General features: G+C 34.3%; 1 protein-coding gene across 5 annotated transcripts in view; it reads right to left on the bottom strand.

The window, feature by feature from the left end:
• The window catches only part of CACNA2D1 (calcium voltage-gated channel auxiliary subunit alpha2delta 1), a 513,972-nt gene that overhangs the window by 158,391 nt on the left and 328,796 nt on the right, over positions 1 to 26,785 (bottom strand). For all 5 annotated transcript variants that reach the window (XM_061165139.1, XM_061165136.1, XM_061165138.1 and 2 more), the window contains exon 6: positions 19,175 to 19,304. In XM_061165139.1, coding sequence (XP_061021122.1) covers positions 19,175 to 19,304 — 130 coding nt within the window. The remainder of the gene's footprint in view (positions 1 to 19,174; positions 19,305 to 26,785) is intronic.

Here is a 26,785-nt window from a genome sequence, read left to right as displayed (position 1 = left end):
CAAGTACCACTCAATGTTACCAAAACATTCTAAAGTTGGAAAATTACAATGTCTCAGTCAGAACAGAATTCTTAGCTTTCACTGTTAAGATCTCCCAGCCCCTTACTACTATAAAAGGTCTGAACTAAGTTTGGCCAAAATCTAACAGAGATAGATCAGATGATGCACCACAACTTCTACATTATTTGCACAGAAATTCAACCAATTAAAACCAGCAAATGTCAAATGAGACACTGAACTCCTAAGACAAACAAAAATCTAAAAGTTCCAAAATAAAATTTCTTTAAAAATGTACCTTATTGTTAAACTGAAAATCAGCAAGGTATATAATATTGCTCTTTGATTGCTAACCTGCAATTTCATTAAAATTTTATGCTTCATAAGAACTAATGGAAAATATTTAAACTAAGGTGAGTATAGCAATGTCATACTTATAGTAATGGTATTATAGTATATGGACATCTGCAAATGGACAATGCAAAAATGTTATCTTTTTAAATTTATACATTTATATAATATGTACATTATAAATTTATGTATATATAAGTATATATCATTTAAATATTATTTATGTATACATTTTATATAATATACATATTCATATATGTACAGTATACATATTTATGGATATACTTTATAGCCTACTAACCCAGGTTAAATTCAAGTCTCTTCATTTGAATATGTACTCTAGCCTAGTGATTACAGATACATGTTAAGTCAATTTTATTTTCTCATATAAGCAGTATAATTCTTTCAGTGGGAAGGCAGTTAACATCACATATTGTGGATAATAGTTTACTGTTGAGTTTTATAAAACTAATAAGTTTGGAGACAGTATTTTTTCAACATGTACAATTTATGTACTTTGTATGAGTTTGTTGACTTGGAAATGAGCACAAATGTAGATTTTAAATTGTCAGAGTCTGAAATCAGTCTATCATCCAACCTCCTAAGAGAATAAGCAGTGAGTTTTTGTTTTCCCTAAGCTGTCATAGTTTTAAAATCTGATTCAGGAGGGAAAAAAATGAAAAATTAAGAATAAGAGAATGGAACTGACATTTATTTCCTAGCTCAATATAAATCTGTTTGATGAAGGCTTTAACACTTAGCAAGTAGTAACTCTTAACATTTATTTTGGAGACAAAGTTTTAGATTGAAATTTTCAGTTTTTAAACATTTGGGGAAAAAATCCTGAGAAACTGAGAAAGTCAGATTAGTCATTTTGTAAATAGAATGATGATGTAAAGATAATTAGATGAAGAATGATATTTTAGGAAAATTAATTAGATAAAAATATTAGAATATTATTTGCTGTGTGAGCATGTATGTGTGCATTTACATGCATATAATTTAAGTGGATTAAATATCCAAGTAGTTCATTTGTCTATCTTTGGTTTCATTTGTCTATCTTTTGTCTATCTATCATTTGTCTATCTTTTATTTCATTTGTCTCATCCTAAAAACCCAGAGCTACTGTTGGTGGAACCCAGGCATGGAAGAGGGGGTAGTCTCTGTAGTATGTGCTCATTCACCCGAGGGATGTAGACTGACAGAAGTTCCTTCCATGTGGTTCTACCCGTCTGATCTTGGGGCAGGAAGAGAGTTTGAGAGTCTATTTCTCAATTTTAAATTCACCAACGTGAAAGTTACAGATATCACTTCCATCATAACCCACTGGCTAGCACTAGCCATGTACCTCCACCCTGGTGCAGGTGGGAAGAGGTGTAATTCTCCTACATGTCCAAAAGAGAGATTCAGATGCAGTGAAGCAATGCAGTCTATACTAAGCCTTGTCATATAGCACAACACACTGAGGAAGGTGTGTTGGTTGAATGATGATTTTTAATTTCATTTAAAAAAACCTATAAACTAGACTGTAATGCCTTTTCATTTAATAATGACTTTATGTAGAACACAAGAGAAGCAACCTAATAAAAGACTGGTTTTGACCAAGCACTGAGAATATGTTGGCCACTTACTGAAATTCCTGAAAGGTAAAATGAATATTATGATTATGCTACTATGTGACATACAGCCCTAATAACTAGTCTTTGCACCTATTTCTTAATGTTTACTATATATAATTTATACAACATATAGTCTAGTATGATATTATAGTACACTAAAATACACATGAGCTTCAAACATCCAGTAGCCTTACTTTTATATTTATATTCTGATTTTCTTATGTTTGCTGTATAAATTAATACTAGTTACACAATTAGATCCCCATAAATTAGACCCTTGGATACATATTTTCAGACTTTTTTTAGAATACAAAAAAATAGAGATTGCTTCTAACCTCAGCACATTCTTTTTGAGACATGATAACAATATATTTGATGACCTATGAGTAAAACACACTTAATCCTCAGATATGTATAGTTAATTCTATTCATTCATAATGACTGACTTTACAGAAACAAAAGAATATTTTGTTTTTATTATCGTATAAACAGTAAATTTAAAATTGAAACCTTAACAACCTTAAAATATATTACTTGATTACAAAAAAAGGAGAGTATAAATTAGTAACTTAATGATCCTCAAAGTAAATATGCTTTCATATACAAATATTCAGATTCAAAATCTATTCATTAAAATAGTAAAACACATCTCAAAATTATCAAAAAACCTCATGTTCACAAGTTACTTACTATGATACCATAACAAAGAACTGAATATAGAACTATACCTGAACAAAGAACATAGAACCATACAAAGAACATAGAACCATATCAGAACAAATAATTAGGAAAAGAAACTAATCATTATCAAATATTTCTGAATTACTTAAATTGAATTTTAAAAATTCCATAATCATCAATATTTACTAAAACATTCATCTTTCTTAACTCAATCCATGAAAAAATGTGTACATGTTCTCAGTTCTATGTTATGGACTTCTAGTAGATGACAATATTCTCATTAGACTTAGATAAAAGTGATTTATATTAAAAGACTGCAAGGAGATCAAACCAGTCCATCCTAAAGGAAATCAGTCCTGAATAGTCATTGGAAGGACTGATGCTGAAGCTGAAACTTCAATACTTTGCCCACCTGACGAGAAGAACTGACTCACTGGAAAAGACCCTGATGCTGGGAAAGATCAAGGGCAGAAGGAGAAGGGGACGACAGAGGATGAGATGGTTGGATGGCATCACTGACTCAATGGACATGAGTTTGAGTAAGCTCCAGCAGTTGGGGATGGACAGGGAAACCTGGCGTGCTGCAGTCCATGGAGTGGCAAAGAGTCAGACATGACTGAGCGACTGAACTGAACTGAATACAGTTTCTCAAGAAAATAAAACCTGCTGATATATGAGACAGATTTTAGTTTAACATTCATCAAGGAGTGTTCTAGTTATTTTACATGTTTTTAAACTTTTCAGTCCTTTGAGGTAAGTAAGATATATATCAGATTAGTTTGACAAATGACAACTTAGTCATCTACTGCTAAAAAGCTGTTTATCTAAATATTCACTGACATATCAACACTGGTAACTGAAGAAGATAAAAGAATTACATTACTCCGGAATAAATATGTTCCTCTATGAGTCAAAGAAACCCTGTGGCTTAAAACAGATGAAGATTAAATAGAGAAGTCATTTTCAGTTTGAGAGAGACCATCCTTATACATTTATTTCTTTCAAAAATAAAGTCATTCACCAATTCTCCTGAGGACTTACATTCTGTCCGCAATAATAATGCTAATATTTTTTTTTTATATATAATGGGTAGTGACTACCAACAATCATATAAAAAGGTACAGAAAGTGCAGAAACAACAACTGGTCTTCACAGACCTGGAAGGATAGTAATGAGCCATTTCCTCAGTCATGTTCTAGTCTGGACAAATGTAAGATAAAAAAAGGCCCCACCATGAACTGCCTCACAGCTTCTAGTTGCTATCATTTTCAAGAAACAATTAAAAACAAAACGATTTTTATGTAAGACTGAAATAACCAGCAAGGACTGCAGTATTTTTTGTCATGTATTATTCATTAGGGTAAAATTGTATATGACTTGATTTGCTCTAATTACAAAAATTCTGACTAAATTCCATCTCAATACAAGCATAACTCATAGCTCCATACTTAAAAAATCTGATCTTGTATCCTGTGACAAAATAGCTTTGAAATCTTTAAGCCCATTTAGAATCTTTCTCTTTGAATAATTGGATTTTAGAAATATCTTTTAAATGCCTCTTTATCTCTAGGGAGAAATCTGAATAAGATCTTATCCATGAAGCAAAATGCCAGATGATTAAAAAATTCTCATCTCAAATTCCAGACCTCTATTTTCTCTTCAGTTGTCAATCCCTTTTTAATTTGCTGCGAACAGTACTGTCAGTCTGTTTTGGAAGCTGTTCTAATTTAATATTTCATTATCTTTCTTCTTCAGCCTTTGAATGGCCTGTCACTTGTTATAGCCATCATAAAAAGCTAGCCAAGTAAACGTCTGATCTCCAGCTATCAATTTATAGAGATTCTGAATTGTGCACACATCCTTTTTGATGTCTTCCATGTTCCCCTTTTTAATATCTTTTTATAAAGAATGAGACAATGGATTTTTATTTGTATTCTCCTCTAAACAATTTTTTAAAGTACGGCAATAATTTGACCTTTAACAAATCCCTGAATATCCTTGTTCAGTAACAGATTTTTAAAAAGTAACAGAAAAAAAATTTCACAACTTCTAATAAAATATGAAAAATGAATAGAAATTAAGGAAGTTTAATAATCATATTATACAACATCTGAGGGCCCCCTTCCTTAGCAACAACACTGAGAAACATATTTCAGCTCCAAGAAGTTACAGAAAGATCTGCGATTTTTCTTTAGTGAGTTACGGAGGGCTGGGGCCTAAGTGACCTACACATGGACATTAATATTATTAGATAAGAAACACTGATGCAATACCCAGAGTAACCAAGTTATGTTGACAGAGATTCTTGAAAAACTTCGGGTTCACCAAACAATCTTCATGAGGCGCCTAGGAATAAAAGACTTTCCAAGGGCCCTTTCTTAAATATTTATCCAAATACGCAACAATATAGGAGAAACTTTGCAATGAAAAATAGTAAAAAAACATACTGTAAAATATTAAGAATGACACAACATTTTATGTTCAAATTTTGGCTGGTTGGGTAGCATCTGCTAAGGCTGCCATGCAGCAGGAAGAATGCACTATTCCCTTATAGTACCTTAGGTAGATCTGAGGAGACAAATCCAAAATGACACCCAAAGCCACAGAAAGCAGTACCAGAACATCTTCACATGGTATAGAGATATGTGTCTGCTGGTTCAAAGGAACTACGGAGAGGATGCCCACATAAGAAATTTCTAAATAACCCATACAATCTCTCCCCAAGAGAAAAAGTTAGTTTAAATTATTTACCACATAACTACTTCTACCTGGCCTTGGCAAAGTCAGCCAGCCAGATACCAACCACTCTCTGTTCTCCCTTGCCCTTAGCACTTCTACCTGGTGGAGGTAAAATACATACAGCTAGGAGGTACCCCATCCCTTCCGCCTCTTCCACTGTAGGCTTCCATTAGCCCTAATCTAGGGTGCAGGGTGGTAGAGCAGGAGGGGTTAATAATAAATCAAATTTGGAATTGAGACTGTGTTTTTGCCTTTTATATACTGTATTTATGTCTAAATGTGACTGAGGCCATCTTATTATCTATTACCAGGAAAGTCATCTTTATCCAGTCATTTACTGAAAAAGTTTGAGTCTAACAAAATAAAGTTAGATCTTTACAAGAAACTGCCTGGCACAGTTGGACAAGGTGGCTCAAAGAGATAACACAATGAGTTGTAAATTTTATCAAAAGTATTGTGGTACTTGCCAATAATATAAAATTTTGGGGGTAATGTTATTATTTGAATTAAATGAAATATATGTTTATAGTATGTTAATGTTACACAGCAATAGAAATATGAAAAATTATCAGTAAAATGACTTAAATTTTATTTATTTCTAGCATAATTTCTTGGCACTTTTAAAGGTTAATAAGTACTAGGAATCTCCAAAGAGGAAGCTATAGAACATTTCCCAAATTTGTTTGGCCAGCAAACCATTACCCCAATTAAGAATCCTGTTATAATTTCATTACCTATAACAGAATTAAGAAAACATGGCATGGTTGAATGAACAGTGTCAATACATGATACAGATGATGGATACAATCATCATGTTAGATGTTTATATACAAGAACTGAGTTGATCTTGCAGTAGAAGCTATCACAAGGGCTAACGTACCACTTTATTTTCAATAAGACCTAGGTTTTTTTCATAGACCTAAAATAAAATTGTGGTTTAAAATATCCCTCAAATTTCAAATAAGAGACTAGAATGCTTAGCACATTCAACCAGGGGAGAGTATTCTAATCACTTTGTAACATACACAGGACAATGTTTACTGCAAAGACAAGAAAAGACTTGTCAGAGTGACTGGCACCATTTTGGACACAGGATACATGATCAAATGAATGGGCAGTCAGTCAAGTTGTTACAATTTCCTTTTGCCCTCTCTGAAAAAATAACAAAAGAAAACCACACTTCAGTAACTATAAATTTTAGGCTCTATATCTGCAGAGCCTATGGACCTATAAATTCAGGGAATTATAACTTAGGGAATGTTCCAAGAAAACAATCTAATTATTACTGCTATATATACCTAGAATTACAAATTAACTGTCTCTCCAATAAATAGGTAAGTCTATTCATCTATTGAGTTGGCAATTGTTAACTGATTTCCACAGCACAACTACTTCAAAGGGGAAGTACAGAAAATAAGATTCTAAATTAAAATGCCAAAAATAGTCTTGCAAATCCAAATTTAAACAGCCAAATACTTTATACTCTATGTTTAGAAGTATGACATAACCAACATAACTTTTTCAGCTCATTATATATCAGCTCAGTTTAGTCACTCAGTCGTGTCGGACACTTTGATACTCCATGGACTGCAGCACGCCAGGTTTCCCTGTCCATCACCAATTCCCAGAGCCTACTCAAACTCATGTCCATCGTGTTGGTGGTACCATCCAACCATCTCATCCTCTGTCATCCTCTTCTTCACCTGCCTTCAATCTTTCCCAGCATCAGGGTCTTTTCCAATGAGTTGGTTCTTTGCATCAGGTGGCCAAAGTATGGAGTTTCAGCTTCAGCATCAGTCCTTACTATGAATATTCAGGACTGATTTCCTTTAGGATGGAGTGGCTGGATCTCCTTGCAGTCCAAGGGACTCTCAAGAGACTTCTCCAATACCATTTTATATATGTGTGTGTGTGTGTGTTTGTGTGTGTGTGTGTGTATGTGTGTGTGTATATATATATATATATGTATACATATAAACTTGAGTTTAAACCTATTCCTATTTTTCCCTGGAAACAAAACTGTGTCTTAGCCAGCTCGGGTTGCCATAATAAAATACCAGAGACTAGGTATTTTCTCTGAGTTCTAGAGGCTGACAAGTCCAAGATCAAGGTGAGTGCCAATTTGGTTCCTGGTGAGAACTCTCTTTCAGGCCTGCAGACTGCTGCCTTTCCTGTGCAGGAATACCTCTTCTTATAAATTATAAAACCACCAATCCTCCCAAATTAAGGCCCCATCCTAACAACCTCATTTAACCTCGACTGCCCCCTAAAGACCCTATCCAAATATAGTCAGTCACCAATGAGGGTTAGGACTCCAACATGTGAATTCATGTAGGACACAATTCAGTCCATAGCAATTTACAAGATGCACAAAACGGTTACTGCTACTTGGTTTGTTATTCTATAATTCTGAATAAATTAAAGGGCTAGTACCTGTAAGATCAGAAGAATACTGTATTCTTTGGCATTTGAATTTACTTTTGGTCAACATTTTCCTATCAAAAAATGAATACTATATTGTATTTATATGATGAATGTATTCATTAGAGAAAAACAATGAAATGAAGTGCAAACTTGCCCTCAGAAGTGGAATTTCTTCTCTTTGTCTCATACTTATTTAATATGATCAAGTTATCCTATCCTAAAATTTTATTAGTACCTGTCTTCTCATGTTTATACTATTTCATTGCTATGCTCCTAATGAGGAGTGATGCTAGTTTATTAAGCTAAACCTTAAACACACACACACACACACACACACACACACACACACAATGATCATTTTGTTAGGGAATCAATGGTACTTCATAAAGTATCCTTTTTTTAGCCCTTACCAGATTTCTGGTTCCATGAATTAGGATCATGGCTTTATGACTCAAATAGCGTTTTTAAAGAAAAAAGAAAAGCTACTTTGTTAATATGATAACCATGATAATATTTTAAAGTCATTCACTTTTTTAGTCTTTAAACACACAACTCTATAGCATGAAATGATGTATCACCCAGAATTTCAAAAACTTTGTTTTTGGTAATTATCTGGTGAAAAAAATTAACACAAAACAATTTATATTTTTGTATATTAAACAAAAATCATAATTGTAATAAATAAAAGCAAGGACAAAAAATACTCTAAAAACAAACAGGTATAGAACTAGTGGGAATTTCTCAGCTCTCCTTAATCATTAGAGCAGTTTTTATCATTGGTAGGAGTATTTTGATAAGATTTTAATTAAAATTACTTCAATTAAAAATGAGTGTAAATTTTTTCCATTTCTTTAATACTAAATTATATGAGATGTTCACTAAATCTACTGTGCCAATCATTTCATGATATATGTAAGTCAAATTATATTTTACAACTTAAAATTATATAGCTCTGTAGGTCAATTATATTTCAAACTGAAAAAAAATAGGTAATGCTTAATTTGCATCAATTGATATAGAATATAAAAACATTATTAGACATCTAAAATACTCAATTATCGAGACAGTTTTTTTTAATACCAGGCATTATTCTTTCATTGCTACTTTGCTTGGCAATGTTTTCACTGAATTTATCATTATTATTAATAAACTAAAACTGGCTTATGATTTTTTTCTTTTTTGTGCTACACCTTTTTTTTTATAATGAAGTGATATGAGTTAATTAACTTTTCACATTTCTAGAAAAAAATTCAAAACTTGAAAGTATTTATTTGAAAATGTTATAGAAATGACTCAACATGAAGTACTTTCTTTTTTTTTTTTTTTTTTTTTTTATTAGTTGGAGGCCAATCACTTCACAACATTTCAGTGGGTTTTGTCATACATTGATATGAATCAGCCATGGATTTACACGTATTCCCCATCCCGATCCCCCCTCCCACCTCCCTCTCCACCCGATTCCTCTGGGTCTTCCCAGTGCACCAGGCCCGAGCACTTGTCTCATGCATCCCACCTGGGCTGGTGATCTGTTTCACCATAGATAGTATACATGCTGTTCTTTTGAAATATCCCACCCTCACCTTCTCCCACAGAGTTCAAAAGTCTGTTCTGTATTTCTGTGTCTCTTTTTCTGTTTTGCATATAGGGTTATCGTTACCATCTTTCTAAATTCCATATATATGTGTTAGTATGCTGTAATGTTCTTTATCTTTCTGGCTTACTTCACTCTGTATAAGGGGCTCCAGCTTCATCCATCTCATTAGGACTGATTCAAATGAATTCTTTTTAACAGCTGAGTAATATTCCATGGTGTATATGTACCACAGCTTCCTTATCCATTCATCTGCTGATGGGCATCTAGGTTGCTTCCATGTCCTGGCTATTATAAACAGTGCTGCGATGAACATTGGGGTGCACGTGTCTCTTTCAGATCTGGTTTCCTCAGTGTGTATGCCCAGAAGTGGGATTGCTGGGTCATATGGCAGTTCTATTTCCAGTTTTTTAAGAAATCTCCACACTGTTTTCCATAGCAGCTGTACTAGTTTGCATTCCCACCAACAGTGTAAGAGGGTTCCCTTTTCTCCACACCCTCTCCAGCATTTATTGCTTGTAGACTTTTGGATAGCAGCCATCCTGACTGGCGTGTAATGGTACCTCATTGTGGTTTTGATTTGCATTTCTCTAATAATGAGTGATGTTGAGCATCTTTTCATGTGTTTGTTAGCCATCTGTATGTCTTCTTTGGAGAAATGTCTGTTTAGTTCTTTGGCCCATTTTTTGATTGGGTCATTTATTTTTCTGGAATTGAGCTTCAAGAGTTGCTTGTATATTTTTGAGATTAATCCTTTGTCTGTTTCTTCATTTGCTATTATTTTCTCCCAATCTGAGGGCTGTCTTTTCACCTTACTTATAGTTTCCTTTGTTGTGCAAAAGCTTTTAAGTTTCATTAGGTCCCATTTGTTTAGTTTTGCTTTTATTTCCAATATTCTGGGAGGTGGGTCATAGAGGATCTTGCTGTGATTTATGTCGGAGAGTGTTTTGCCTATGTTCTCCTCTAACACCATACACAAAAATAAACTCAAAATGGATTAAAGATCTAAATGTAAGACCAGAAACTATAAAACATGAAGTACTTTCTTTGGCCATAAATTTGAATGTGTTTCTAATTTATTTTATCATTACTGACATATTATTGAGTTGATCTGATTTTATTTTATAATAAATCATCCACAATTCTTATACATTATAGCACTTTACTGTAAAATTGCCCATAACGCCCTTTCATGGTTTTAATCTCCAATATCTGGAGTTATACTTCTTACTTTTAATATTTTTTCTCTCATTTTCCAACAGCCTTGACAATCTCTTTTTAAAGCTTGTGATTTTATTGCTAAAGTACACTTAAACACATTTTGCTACTTGAAAATTTAAATTTATGTATTTATCAAACAAAGTTCAAGTAAGCATAATCACTAAAATCAGGTAAAAGTAAAAACTTTACAGTATATGTTGTGAAAGATCCAGCATGTGGGAAAATTGGGGTACTTTCTAAACAAGTTTGTTACCATCCCTCAGACAAACTGCTGCCACACTTCATAGTGCCCTAGTATTTTATTTTACATAGCAATGGAACTTAGTGTTGAAAAAACAAACATATGACATTAATGCTGAAAAAAAAAGGGCAGCAAACTATTCCAATATATTATCAATATTCTACATAATCTATAAAATGTTAATTAAAATATAATAGTTTCACTGACAAATTGGAATTAGAAAGGAACTAATTCATTGAAGGTATGATCTAATTTGGTACTAACCTGTAATATCAAGAAAATTTATCAATAGTTTTGTTTTTTTAATATCAGTTCTTATTTTATCTTAAGGTGATAATGAGAAATACAGAGATTTACTTATATCCCATGATAAAATGGAAACAACCTAAATATAAATTAGTTATGGAACATACAACATTAAAATGTTATCTCAAAAAGTATTATTATTAAATATATAACAATACTTTCTGATAAGGTAAAAGGTCAGGTATAAACTTGGTAGGGTTTCAGTATAATTGCTTAGTAATTATATATTTGCTCCTAGTATATTTAATGAACACGTACACAGACATACAGTATCTGTATCAGTGTAATTTTACATATTTTCCTTTACACTAGTTTGTATTTCATAAAATCATCACATATTTATTTTATAGTGAGAAAAATAAGCATTTTAATGTTATATTTGCCTCAAAAGCAATTGTAAAAATCATAAGATGTTTAACAGGCTGCTGCTGTTGCTAAGTCACTTCGGTCGTGTCCGACTCTGTGCGACCCCATAGACGGCAGCCCCCCAGGCTCCCCCTTCCCTGGGATTCTCCAAGCAAGAACACTGGAGTGGGTTGCCATTTCCTTCTCCAATGCATGAAAGGAAAAGTGAAAGTGAAGTCGCTCAGTTGTGTCCAACTCTTAGCGACCCCATGGACTGCAGCCCACCAGGCTCCTCCATCCATGGGATTTTCCAGGCGAGAGTACTGGAGTGGGGTGCCATTGCCTTCTCCTATATGTTATTCCAGTCAAGATTCTGGAAGTGGAACATCCCTATTAACATTTTACTTCAAAGAAATAGATCTTGCATTAATTCAAGATCATTTGTTTTGTACAGAAAACAACTAAAACACTACCATGCACATACCTATACATCAACAGTTAGGAAGTTCAAAGCTTGCCAGTACTGAGATGTGAATCCAAAACCAGAGGCCTTTACAGGAAATATACCAGGCAAGCCTGAAAAAAGAGCTCAGCGGTTTGTACCAATGTAAGGATGTGTAAGATTTATGTAAACAGGTAAAATGAAACTTGTCTATATTTTTCCCTCTCTTTTCCTGTAAGATTACTATCCCCTGTTTCTTATAACAAGGGATATATGTTATAACTTATAACAGTGAATGAGGAGGAGCAAACTAACTTGCATGGAATTTATTTATCTTGAAAAGAAAATTTTAAAGTTGTGAAGAAAGACGAAAAAAGGTCTTTTGACATTCTACTGAACCTGAATTAATTCACTATACTCTTTAAAGATCTCAGGAAATTTATCTTAGTTTCTTAGTTCTCAACTAAAAGTGCTTTTATGACGAGGGTAAAATTTGTTTGCCACACTATTTTGATATAATAAAGTTAACTGAATAGAATGTCTCCATCATACAAAATTAGAAGGAAAAATGTATATCTCAAAAATATATTAGATTTACACAATTTTTTTAAATTAATTTATTTTTTAATTGAAGGATAATTGCTTTATAGAATTTTGCTCTTTTCTGTCAAACCTCAACATGAATCAGCCATAGGTATACATATATCCCCTCCCTTTTGAAACTCCCTCCCAATCCCACTCCTCTAGGTTGATACATAACCCCTGTTTGAGTCCTGAGTCATACAGAAAATTCCTGTTGGCTATTTATTTTACATATGGTAATGTAAGTTTCCATATTACTCTTTCCATACATCTCATCCTCTCCTCCCCGCTCCCCAAGTCCGTAAGTCTATTCCCTATGTCCGTTTCTCCTTTGCTGTCCTGTAAATAAAAACCTACATATTTTAATAGGAATACTTTTTTGAGCTACAACCTTGGTCCAAGGTCCCATCATTTCTCCTCAATTCTTGCCTTTTATGTCTGTTCTCAACCAAGTATCCAGCATCTACCTTTTTATGAAAGCGTAATTCCTCATCCATAAAACACCTCAGAGTTCCCTCTCTGCTATGGACTTAAATCTCTCTGTTTTCTCAAAACCTGTATGTTGGACACCTACCCCGCAAGGCAACAGTATTCATAAGTGGGGCCCCTGGGAGGTAATTAGGCATAGATGAGGTTATGAGGGTAGAACATTTGTAGTGCAATTAGTGTCTCACATTCATAATCAGATTGCTGTCATATAAAAAGAGGAAAAAATATCAGATCTCACTCTCTCTGCATGTGCACGAAGCAGTCATGTGAGCACACGGCAAGATGGTGGCCATCTATAAAACAGGATGCTCCGTGTACCTCCCCAGAAATCAACCCTGCCAGCAACTTAATCTTGGACTTCCAGTGCCCAAAACTATAAAAATATATATAAATATCTATTATATAAGCCACTCTGTCTACAGCATTTTGTTAGAGCAGTCCAAACAGACTAAAATAAAAATCTCAAAATAAAAATCAAAGTCTTTTGCAATTATCCACAAGGCTGTATACAATGAGGCTTCTGCTGCGACACCTGCTACCTCAGCTGTGCCCACACTGGTCTTCAGGCCCTTTAGGAACCTACCAGGCTCAAGATCTTGGTGTTTTCTCTTCCCTCTGCCTGCCACAGTATCTAGAGAATTCAACTCTCATGCTCACCAGCTACAGACTATGTTATCTTATCCACAAAGCCTCCCCTACCTGCATGTTGTAAATACCAACTGCCCAGCCCCTAACCCAGGAACCGCCGATGCCCTGCTGTGCCTGGTCGCTCACGTGTCCGACTCCTCACCGCCATGGACTGCAGCCCGCCAGGCTTCTCTGTCCATGGGGATTCTCCAGGCAAGAATAGTGGAGCGGGGTGCCATGCGCTCCTCCAGGGGATCTCCTCAAACCAGGGATCAAATCCAGGTCTCCCGCATTGCAGGCAGATTCTTAACTGTCTGGGCCACCAGGGAAGCCCAAGAACACTGGAGAGAGTAGCCTATCCCTTCTCTGGGGGAACTTCCTGACTCAGGAATTGAAACGGGGTCTCCTACATTACCGGCGGATTCTTTATCAGCTGAGCTACCAGGGAATAGGGAAGCCCAGGAATTGTGTATAACCCCAGAGAAGCCTGGTGGGCCACAGTCCATGGGGTCGCACAGTCGGACACGACTGAAACGACTTAGCAGCAGCAGCAGCATCTCCCTTATTTTATTTTTATCTCAATCTTTTATTATGTTACAATATATCCTATTACTTGTTTGTTTATTTTATGCCCTATCTCCATCAGACTGTAAAGTTCAAGAGTACAGGGATTTTTTTAATCTGTTTGTTCAGTGCTGTATTCCCATTATAAACAGATTTTTAAAACAGTAAAAGTAAACTATTAGCACTCTCTAATTAAATAGTGCACATGTCCTGAAATAGATTAGTTGCTTATGAAGGACTATGACACAATCATCAGCAAAAGCCTAGCAGCTTTCTCTTCTGTAATTTTGACACTAACGTCATTTTACATAGTTACATTTTCTATGACAAAACAAATGAAAATTAAGAGAGGCAAGATCGGAGTAGGGGATTAAGAGACACAAACTAATATTTATAAAATAAATAAGCTACAAAGAAATATTTCACAGCATAGGGAATATAGGCAATATTTTATAATAACTATAAATGGAGTGTAACCTTAAAAAATTGTGAACCACTATGCTGTACATGTGAAATTTATGTAATACTGTACACAAACTATATCTCAATGTAAGAAAAGATAAATTAGAACACAGTGTTAGTGATTATAGATAATTTAATTTATAAAAAGTAGTTTTGTTAAAGTATATGAGACCTCCAAGGATATTAATACACTCCAGAAAATTCTGTCTTCCTCAATCAAAATCAATGTACCTCTGTGACAGAAGTATGTTCATTTTTAAATTTCTAAAATAGAAGTTATAAATTGCCTAGTTTACATCAAAAGGTAGTATAAGGACAAAAGTATCTAGTACCTGAAAGTTACATAAGTTGGAGTTCCCTACTGTTTTCTCTTAGTAATGTGTATTTTTTACAACTGTAATAATTATACAAATAAATATTAACATAAATTTCTAATGACAAATGATCAAAATATTCTATAAAAGCATTCCCTATACGTGAATCAAAAATAATTAACACATTAATAAAGCTCTGTGATTAAAACAAATTGTCAGAATATTTAGTCCTTTCTATCAAGTTCACTATTTTTATACTGAAACAGATTAATTAGATTAAAAAATTAAGTGTAGTTTGGGTGCCCTCTAAAATAAAAGTATTAACCACTAAAATCCTCAAAACTAAAAGCTTTCAGACAATATTTTAATTAAATACACTATTTGAAAACTTTAAATATATCATGGAGCAAAAGCAATCATATTGAATTCAAGGGAATTTCAAAAGTAATCACCTTTGGAAAATTAGAACACAAGATATCTTATGAGAATTCAGAGACACAAACTGTCTTTGAATGAAAGGAGACGCTGTTCCCTTCAGTTAAGCCTGCAATTAAAGTATGCTTTTCCATTTATTAAATTCAGAATCTAGAATGATTCTGTACATCTGATAAGTTTTGATGAACTGCATGAAAAATGCCAGTAATTATTAAATTTCCAGGATCTTGTTGACATTTCTGATTTTACTCCTACGCCATTTACTCACATGGCTCATAACACCGGATATGAATTTTAAAGCATCGCAGGCCAGGCAAGGTCAGAGTCTCACTGATGAGATTTCAGCAAAAGAGGAGACGCCAATATTAAGATGAATAGGACTAAATACACAATCCAAAGACAGAGCTGCTTTTTCTTTTTCAAATTAAGCCATGTATCAAAATTTCTTACAATTCTGAAAATATCTATTTCAATATTCTATCTTCCTGATTTTCGAAGTAATCAAAGTAATACTTTTTAGCCTCTGACACTATTAAAATCAGCCTTTGTAAATATCCACTAACAGTTTATTCTAAATCAGAAAGAAAAACATTTACACAAAGTCAAAACTCTTCTGTAGGATTTTAAAAGAAGATATGTATACTATGACACACCAGCCTGAAGAAAGGATACTTGGATTTATTTTATGTGTCAATTTTATGTTTGTTCCAGCATAAAATACATCAAGACATTAATGAATGTGACTTCAGTGGGAAAAAAAGAGCAAAAGAAATAAGAAAATGAAGCTTCTCATGCAAAATCAGTATCTTACTAACTCCTCTGGAGTTAGATCTTGGCTCCCAAGTAATATGAGTCAAAATTAAGTCAAAAGAAAACACTAGAAATTTTATCTATTACAGTACTGTAAAGTATAAACTTTAGAATTGGAATTTATATGAAACTTGACTCCATTTTTTACCAGTGATGTGGACTTTCATCAAAGACTCAGCTTGAGTTTCCTCTTCAAAAATTTTTAACAAAGTTACAGTAATTAAATGAGACACTGTAATTTACTGGTGTATAATTTACTAGACTGGTGAATTAGGTTCTAATTACCTAGGGAAAAATGTATTTTTCACTTATTTATTCAATATCACTTCATTGAAAAGTTAATCAAAGTTATTTTGCTTTTCTATTCCCTGGATAACCTACTCCTAAAGAGATACCTTTCTTCTATTTTCAGCCTTTTAATAGTTTAACAACAACAAATGAGCGAGGCAAGCAGAACAGGTTGGTGGGGAAGCAAGTTGAAAAGCAATATGAAAAATCCCATTTGGATTATTTCATTAGTTTGTGCTTGCATTTAAATACATATTTTATAAGACTATGCCCCAAACTATTAGTCATGATTAGCTTCAGGAGGTGTTATTGTTCGAGACCTTTATTTTCTATTTTAAACATGCATGCAATATTAAAATTTCTTCTACTGTGGTAACACAGCTTTTAGAAAAAGACATTTGTTTTTAAAATGTGTGAGGTTGCTGTGGCCCACAGTAGGCTGCTCCAAGATATGCCTCAGTGGCATATTGATTATTCTGAATTAAGAGTTATGTGAGAAACACCCAATGGAAAATAAATGATAAAAAAATAAGACCATGTCTCTGTTACCCTCTAAAAGTAGGAAGATGTATTTCCCCCAAGCACAAGCTGCCTGTCCTATCTCTTCACATACTGTTTCTTTGTCTAAAAATGACATGTAATTGGCCTGCTTTGGACACTGTGAGGGTACCATTTTTATGACTTGGTCTGCTCTGATCTGTTGTCTGACTCTTTGCAGCCCCAAGGACTATATCCTGCCAGGCTCCTCTGCCCCTGGGATTCTCCAGCAAGAATACTGGAGTGGCTTCCCATTTCCTACTCCAGGTGATCTTCCCAACCCAGGCATCAGACTTGTGGCCCTTGTGTCTCCTGCATGGCAGGCAGATTCTTTACCACTAGCACCACTAATACGTGCAAATTGATTTTAAATTAATCTATTAATCTGTCTTCTGTCAATTTTAGACCAGCCAAAAAAAAAAAAAACTCAAGAAAAACTGGGGAAGAGGGAGATCTCTCTCTCCCTGGAGAAAGTTCTGTTATCCTTCCTCTAGAATTTAACGGAAAGTTTGAGGATATCTGGATAATCACTATTGGCAACAAAACAGAAACACAATCATGAAAGTCTGTAACAAATTAAAAACACTCAAGCTGGCCTCATGTTTGTTCAAGGTAGTAATATAACCAGATAACACTGACATGATGACCACAGAGTATCGACATAAAAATGCTTTAGATTTCCCTGTAGCTCAAACAGGAAAGAATCTGTCTGCAATGCAGGAGACCGGGGTTTGATCCCCAGTTTGGGAAAATCCTCTGGAGAAGGAAATGGCAATGCACTCCAGTATTCTTGCCTGGAGAATCCCATGGACAGAGGAGCCTGGTGGGCTACAGTCTGTGGGATCGCAAAGAGTTGGACATGACTGATTGACTAACACTACTACTAAATAAACTACATTTGTAATTTCTCATAACAGCAAACATCTATATAATGCTTACTATGAGCCTGGCACTATTGTGCAAACTCAAAAATATTAACTTACTTTATTCTCAAATGAACCTTTGGGCTAGTAATTTTATCCCCATTTTACACGTTCAAAAAATGCTCACCTCTCAGAAAGCTGATAAATTTGCCCAAGGAAATACTGCTAAATTTTAGATTTGAAATTTAACTTAACCTAGGCTGTCTGCATCCAGAATTCAGGCAATTATGTATACACTCTGGACACTCAATACACTTTACAGTGTTTTTAATTAAGGGGACTATTAGAAACACACTTTTTAAAATCTCAAGTGGTTCTTTCTCCTTACCATTTACTTATGTGAAAGGCAGGTACAAGCAGGAAGGGTAGGAACTGGTTAGAAAAGGATAACATCTAAAACAAGAGTTGTGATTGGGCAAAGACTCTGCTTTCTGGGTCACAGCTCGTCTTCCTATGTGATTAGGTTGCCCTTAGGAGAATTCCTATTAGAAATGTCAGGCTCTGCCCTTATTAGTACACAGGATGTCCAAGGAATATCACTGCCATGAGCTTCCTCCCCTGTATCTTCCTAAAAACTCATTCCCCTCCCTTCCTTGCAGTGAAGCCTTCTCACTCAATTTGAAGTTTTTCTATTTCTTTAGGGATATAATTTATTCCTTTACCCAACCCTTTTTACTTTGAGTTCACAATAAACTAAGAGTGAGGTATCTTTACTTTACATCATAGGGTAAGGCAGAGAGAGAGAGAGACAGGTAAAATACAATAAGTTGTGGTAAGAACTGGAGAGTTTACAATGTACATCTCTCTTCTGTTACCAGTCTGGTGTCTTTGTAAAAATATTTGTGTGCACTAATGCTACATAGTATTAATTTTTTATAAATGCATGTATTACTTTGGAAGTTATTGATACTAACTGGAAAGGCAGAATTATTTGTTAAACGAAAGAGTAGGACACCTCCATGGCTACAGGCTCTCCTGCAATTATTCACATAGCGAGGCCCAATGACAATATACTGCTCATGGAAATTAGGTTTCTTCTTTTGCATAAATCAGAGTTTACCACAGACTCTTAAATAACATGTAAATGAGAGCAACAAATTTGCTCCCTTTTTTTTCCCAAAAATAAGATACATAAGATAGATTAAAAACATGGTATTCCAAGAGTTGTTCACATCCTTTTACTTACAGCCCTCATAGATGTCAGTGGGAATATGAACGGCTGCGTGCTGATAGGATATTTGTCGCCCAAAATTAGCATCATCGATAAAAACAGGTTTTATCCTCTGGCTGCCTGGTTCACTATCATTCTTTTCTGGCTATAAAGAAAAGACAGACAATAAAGAGAATATTACAATGTATCCTAACACAGATATTCTCACATTCACTTTTTCATTTGCCAAATGCATATTCTTGACAAAACAGATCTATAAGAATATTTTAAAATATTCCCATGATAATATCAGACACCACAAATTTCCATTCAGGCACTAACATTCACATTGCATCTTCATGATAGGATTCACATTATAACCTAACTTCTCTCCTAATTTCCTCAACACTGGAGTCACCCAGGAACATCCTGAGAGGACCAGAGCTTTCCCATGTACAGCACTTACTAAAATGTACACTTAAAGAATAGAATACAACCAAATTAAAAGTTCCCCCTTGAAATAAATTCACCACTTATGCTACACCTTTATATAATTCTTGGTTTGATAACTAATCTTACACGTGAACACAAAAAATAATAGCAACAAAGGATTATTTTGTCATATTCCTTTGATTTTTGCATGTTTTCCAGGTGTATCAATTTTTGCTTTAAAAAGGAAAGTACAAATGCTCAGAAAGAAGAGATCTATTGTAACTCTAAGTACAACTGAATCCTAACTTCAACCAAATTGTCTCCTGAGATAGGAGCAAAGATTCAATCAATATTGATTCAAGAAAATCTCACAAGAGTTTAAGGTTGAAGATTAATTTTCTATCTATTTGAACTATGCTTCTGATTATTAAATTACCCTGGCAAGGTAATTCAGTTTCTCCTCTGGCAAGTAACTAAGAATCTCACTCATTTATCCAAAATGCATATCTCTAAATGTATTCCACTTTCCTAAGGTAATTTCCACAAAAGAAAACTGAAAAAAGAAATACAACATTTGACTATTTTACAGCACACTGCAGCAACACAACTGATAAACAAGAGAAAGAACTTAAGTGGACAATCTCATAGGGTGGTGGGATGTGGCAAAGCAAACTCCACAAAGAAGTGACGGTGGCCAACTTTCTAGATGGCTCTGAAAACTTGTACAAGATAACCCATCAGTATTCCAAGATATTTTAATTCTCTCTCTCTCTCTCTCTCTCTCTCTCTCTCTCTCTCACACACACACACACACACACACACACACACACACACACTTCCTTGTTTCCCTAGGGAAGCTGCAACATGGGAAAGATTATTTAGAAAAAAATATTGGCAAAAGGGCTTAAAAAAATCAATGATTTCTAAAGCTGCAAGTCCAACTCATTATTATGTAATGAAATCAATTTAATAGGTCATGACCAAATTATTTTTCAAATGAAACAATGTTGAAAGAAAACATGAAAATACACTCTCTATAATAAGGAGAAGGACTATATTTGGCAAGTGTGGTTTAGTTAGCTATGACTCTGTGTGTACGTGTGCACATCTGGGTATATGTCATTCAGACTGTAAAATTTATGATCGATAAGCAGAGTTAAAGAAGGATCATTATTTTTAATCTATGTGAAAGCAGCAAAGATATAATTGCCCCTCCATTAACAAACTGAATATACAAAATGATGAAACTGTAGTGCTGAAAGTCTAAAATTTGACAAAAAGCCTACATGCAGAAATTACTAATTTATATTACTTTCTAAAACAAAGGTTAGGTGTGTGCAGTGTTAAGGATAAGAAAAGAAAGAAAAAGAAAGAATGATAAGACAAAGAAACGCCACAGAACAAAACACTTAACTTAACACATCTACCATGATTCCAACTGTTAATAAAGGAAAGAATAAAAATTATAACTGGGATTTGGTCCTGGATTCAGTCATGAATTTTCTTATAATTTAAATGTCATCCTCTATTCTATGATTATCTATGGGCATAATTGACTTGAATAAGAGGATGGAACATTAAAATGAACTACTTCCACTAATAATATGAATGTAAAGAGGGTCTCACCAAATAAATGATGTCATTATGCTTCTCCACTGCAAACATTCTGAATTAGTAAAAAGCCTCAATATTTATTTTAAAGCAGAGGTTTCTAACAGTTTAGTCTTTGAAGAAGCGGTATCACCAACCACTGAAACATTTTAGAATGCTAGTCAGAGGTTCTACCCTAGGCCCAGTCAATCAGAAATGTCAGGAAGGGGACCAGCAATTCAGTAATTCAACAAACCCTCCAGGTGATTGTGATACACATTAAAATTGCAAGTTCACTGCTTTAAAATATCAATAGTTTAAATTAGACACACAATTTTTTTCATTAAAAAATTAGCATTGACTAGTAATAGGCATATTAACGGATGTTTGAAATTTTCTACCCTCCACAGGGAAGAAACACTGTTTTTTATTATTACTGAATAACAGATGCATGCACACAGCAATATGGCCAGTAATATTTATCAAAGGATATTTGAAAAAAAAAATACTCCCTGGAGATTCTCTAAGGGTTGGTTGCGACTTAAAATAAGTTGAGGTAGTAATACTCTTCTACTCTTCTATCAAGGAAATAACAAAGCACATTGGCACATCAAAACTCTGAGATAAGCTCCACTAAAGAAAATAATATTTACCCTCAGGGTTCTCAAGCTCATTTGATACTGATTGTTTGTTTGTTTGTTTCATATAAAACCTATTACAAAGCACATACTTACAAAAAACCATGGAAAGCTTTGGTAGAAAGTACAGATATCAGAAGAGTTGGTTTTCCTCAGTTGTATTTAATAATGTCTTGGACTGTTTCTCGGACTTCAGCTTTCTGACTTAGGAATGATGCTGGGCTACAGCTGTGGTACCTAGTCCCTGGGGCATATAAGAATCACCTGGGAAGCTTCTCCCCCCACCAATAAGCAGCAAATCACAGTAGGGACGATGTTTCTGGAAAGAAACTCTCAGTTAATTCTAATACCCTCTCCTACCTAAATTAAGAACACTCAAACTAAAGAAACTATAAAGCTATTTTCAGTTATGGAAAATTTGCAGTTCCATTTCTACAATTTTAGAAAATATTATGTTACTTTTTGTAAGCACATTTTTCCCAGAAATCCCATTTATATCTTGAGAAAAATTTAGATATATGAAAAGTAAAAAGATCAGGTGATAGATAAGAGATAGATAGTGAAGTACATATCTGAATTAGGATTAGGAATATGTGGATAAATGTAAATATTTCATTCATTCACTCAAGAAATATTTATTGGTAGAGTGGAGGAGAGAGGATTTAATGATAATTCTTATAGAAATGTCATTTAATATTTAAATCTTGAAACAAACGTGCAACAATAGTAAAAGGTTACAATAATCTATTATGACAAATACAATTTAATGTCGTTATTAAAGTGAGTGAAAGTGAAGTCGCTCAGTCGTGTCCGACTCTTTGTGACCCCATGGACTATAGCCTACCAGGCTCCTCCATCCATTGAATTTTCTAGGCAAGAGTACTGGAGTGGGTTGCCATTTCCTTCTCCAGGGGATCTTCCTGACCCGGGGAACAAACCCGGGTCTCTGCATTGCAGGCAGATTGTTTACCATCTTAGTCACCAGGGAATCCCGTTACTAAGTAATATAAAAGAGTAATTACATCAAGAATTACATATATGCTGTATTTGTTTTTAAATGGTTTTAGGTTTAAAAGTAGATGTTAAGCACACAGTATGAAGAGAAAAACAGCCTATATTTTTAGAGGGATAAGAGGAAAAGAGAAATGAAAAGATGAGTATATAGTTAACGTTATCAGCACTACCATTAGTTTCATAGTTTTAATGGTATTCATCTTTGTGCTTTCTTGTTGTTTACAATATAATACAATAAACATGTATTATACTTTTAATTAAAACATTAAGTTCTTTCTAGCGTACTATTAGCATTATACAATTATCTTACTAAGGTGAAAGTTGCATCTATTTCCTCTGAATCTGTGCTCGCTTCGGCAGCACATATACTAAAATATTTCCCCTGAACCCTCTCACACTTAAAAAATTGTGCTTTAAATGCATTTTAATAAAATGTTTGCACTTTTAAACTGCCATGCATGCAATTCCCAGGTGGTCCAGTGGTTAGATTCAGTGCTTCAACTCCTGGTACTTGGTTCAATCCCTGGTTGGGGAAATAAGACCCTGTGGGCTACATGACACGTCAATAAAGAAATTAAACAAATCACCATATAAAGGGCTTTGAAGAGTAACTGAAAATACTGTACTTCTCAACTTACATATTTATGTTATCAAGTCTAGTTTTACTGTGCCGCTGCTAAATATATTAAGAAAAAATTATATTGCTGTTGTCCATGGCCCTCCTTTATTACAGTTTCTATAAAGGGCAATAAATTCATGAAAATACAACTCATTTGGTTAAACATATGAAATTACTGTTTCTGATATCATAATCCATCTTTACTTTTCTTGGTATACTATGTAATTATATAGTATACTTAATACACAGCAAATACTGGACACAAAGGAATTGACTGAGAAAAGGAATGTGAAGAAAAGCTACTTAATACATATTGTTTAATGTGTTAGTTAAAAATTTGAAATAAATTCTCCCCCTGGAAATAAGATTTCCTTGTTTACCAGATCATATATTAAAAAAATTAAGTTAGACTGTCTCTTTCCACCATTTTTTTCCTAAAACACATCTTCTGGATTCTCCAGACTACCTTATATAAATGCATACAGAGACACTAAGGAGGTAAATTCCAAAATGTACTCAAATTTGCTAAAACACATGAGAAGCATGTTCCTCAGGCTAATCATCTAAGTGTAACTTCAGTTATTAAATAACAGATTGGATCACTCAGAGACAGAGGTACCATCCAGTGCTGGGTGAGTCATTCAGTTTTACAAGTAGTACATACTACTAAAATTAATTTGGAAAGTTATAATGATAACTCTATGACACACACAAAATAATTTTGCATATTTAATATATTTTTCAAATGAAACACTAATAATTGATTTTTATAATAATTTTTTAAAATTTCATTATCTTTTAATGCTAAAACTATTTCTAACAACAACAGATCATTCTGAAATTAAAAGTTTATATATTTCACATAAATTGCAGTAGAAACTAGCTTAATCACTATGCACCATACAAACTACACATATATACTGAAAAACTTTGTTCACAATCACATTATGGCTAAGTGTACCACCTCCTGCTCTCTGTCATTTTTTGTGTCCCCTAAAACCAAGAGAAAATGAAAGAAAGTGAAGGTGAAAGTGAAAGCTGCTCAGTCATGTCTGGCTCTTTGAGATACATGGACTGTACAGTCCCTGGGGTTCTCCAGTCCAGAATACTGGAGTGGGTAGCTTTTCCCTTCTCCAGGGGATCTTCCCAACCCAGGGATCAAACCCAGGTCTCCCGCATTCTTTACCAGCTGAGCCACAAGGGAAGCCCAAGAATACTGGAGTGAGTAGCCTATCCCTTCCCCAGCGGATCTTCCTGACCCAGGAATCCAACCGGGATCTCCTGCACTGCAGGCGAATTCTTTACCAACTGAACTATGAGGGAAGCCAGAGAAAATGAGTTAATACTAAATAAGAGCTGAGACTCTCCACAGAGGAATCACAATTGTTATTTTGATCTCACTAGTGAAGGAGTTAAATGAATGCATTCTCGTGTACAGAACCAAGTTCTTCAAAACCCAAAGACTATAGACTTGTATGCAATTCTCAAAGTCTATATGTGTATATTTTAAAACTTCCACCTCCAAATACATCCTTATCTTTTTTACAACTACTTAATAGATAGTATATACAATAGGGCTTTGCCACTTTCACAATACAGATATTTTTGATTCTTGAAATTTTTTGTCAGAGTTGTATTCCCAATATCAAATAAAATTTTGGATACATATTGTGCCTCTAGGCATATTATTACCTAATGAAAATAATAATCATAGATATATTATATTTACAATAGACTTTTATAGAGACACCAAGACTAAAAGGCTTCTCTATACTGACATGTAGCTATCAGCTCCATGGATTAAAAGATAAGATTGGCTCTGTAACCACTATTTACCACTGGAATCTAACCAGTAAGGCTGGTTACCAGTTCTGACTGATATATAGGAAAGCCTCCTTTTAGTAAATCACTTGCATCAACAAGCAGTGGAGATTCATCAGGGCAGCTGCAGCTGCCCATGCCCAGTTAATAAATAATGAATAGAGAGAAAAAGATGCTGAGCCTTCAGCCAGTTATAATTTTTCAGGTCAGGGTGTTAGGCCACACTGAACTGTAAATAATGAATTCAGTTATGATGCAATACGAACACCATCCAGTCTCCTGAGTTAATTGGTTTAAGCTGCTATTTTTTTCCCTGAGGACACTATGACTCAGATGCACTGAGTAAATGAATAGAACTGAAATGGAAATGTGAGTTGGATAACACTGACTATATGACAATAAAATGATACTAAGGATTTTGATATAATATTTGTACATATGCTTTATTGAATCCCAACAATAAGAAAGTAAAAAAGTAAATTATAAAGTAATGAATAGCATATTACTGCCAGAAAAAAAGATGAGTTCAGCTAATCATGTCTGATGAAGAAATAAAAGTTTTCTAAATTCAGGAGATTTCTCCAGGTCGTCAAGTAGTTAAAATTTTTAACTCCTTAGATTTACTCTATGGAAAAACTATAACATGGATTTCTCAGAGGCAATTTACTTAATATATTAAGAAAAGAATGTTTCACAGTTAATATAAAAGATGCACATAACATTAGTGGTCAGAAGAAACTTGAATGTATAATTCTATTTCTTAAAATTAGATGCACTGTTAAGTCTCCATGTGTTCTTCTACTACAATTATGATAAATAAAATAGAAAGAAGAAACAGTCTGATATAACCTGACTTTGGTGGCAGGGAAAACAGTAAGCAACTGAAACTGTACAATAACACAGAGGAAAAGTTTAAAAACACATAGGGGATATTAAAGCAAAAAATATATACATTTTCTAAATATGATGAAATGATTCAACGATAAATACGAATATGAAACATAAAATTGAACTAAATTGTCAAAAATGGATAGTGAACACTGTAGTAATTTACATATTAAATTTTAAAAGCAAAACTAGGCTTTCTTCAAATAAAATATACTGAGGTTGCTGATGAAAATCACAATGATAATGGTCTGTGCTTAGTCGCTCAGTCATGTCCAACTCTTTATGACCCCAGGACTGTAGCCCACTAGGCTCCTCTGTCCATGGGAATTCTCCAGGCAAGAATACTGGAGTGGGTTGCCAAGCCCTCCTCCAGGGGATCTTCCCAACCCAAGGATCGAGCCCAGGTCTCCTGCAATGCAGGTGGATTCTTTACGATCTGAACCACTACGGAAGCCGATAACATTACGTTGGAATACAGGATCTGAGGATACTCTCAAAATGAAATTAATGAATTTTTATTGATAGTTTGCTTGCTGGATGAATGCTCATAAACCATCCATCTAGGACCTAGCACACAGCGAGCATGCCAGCCATCACAACCACAGTACAGGAAAGTGTTATGACAGGAGCTGGAAGCTGATGTAA

This window comes from Dama dama, chromosome 18 (assembly GCF_033118175.1).
Source record: "Dama dama isolate Ldn47 chromosome 18, ASM3311817v1, whole genome shotgun sequence".
NCBI classification, from domain to species: Eukaryota; Metazoa; Chordata; class Mammalia; order Artiodactyla; family Cervidae; genus Dama; species Dama dama.
Note: the sequence above shows the minus strand (reverse complement) of the source record. Positions and strands in the feature narration are given on the sequence as shown.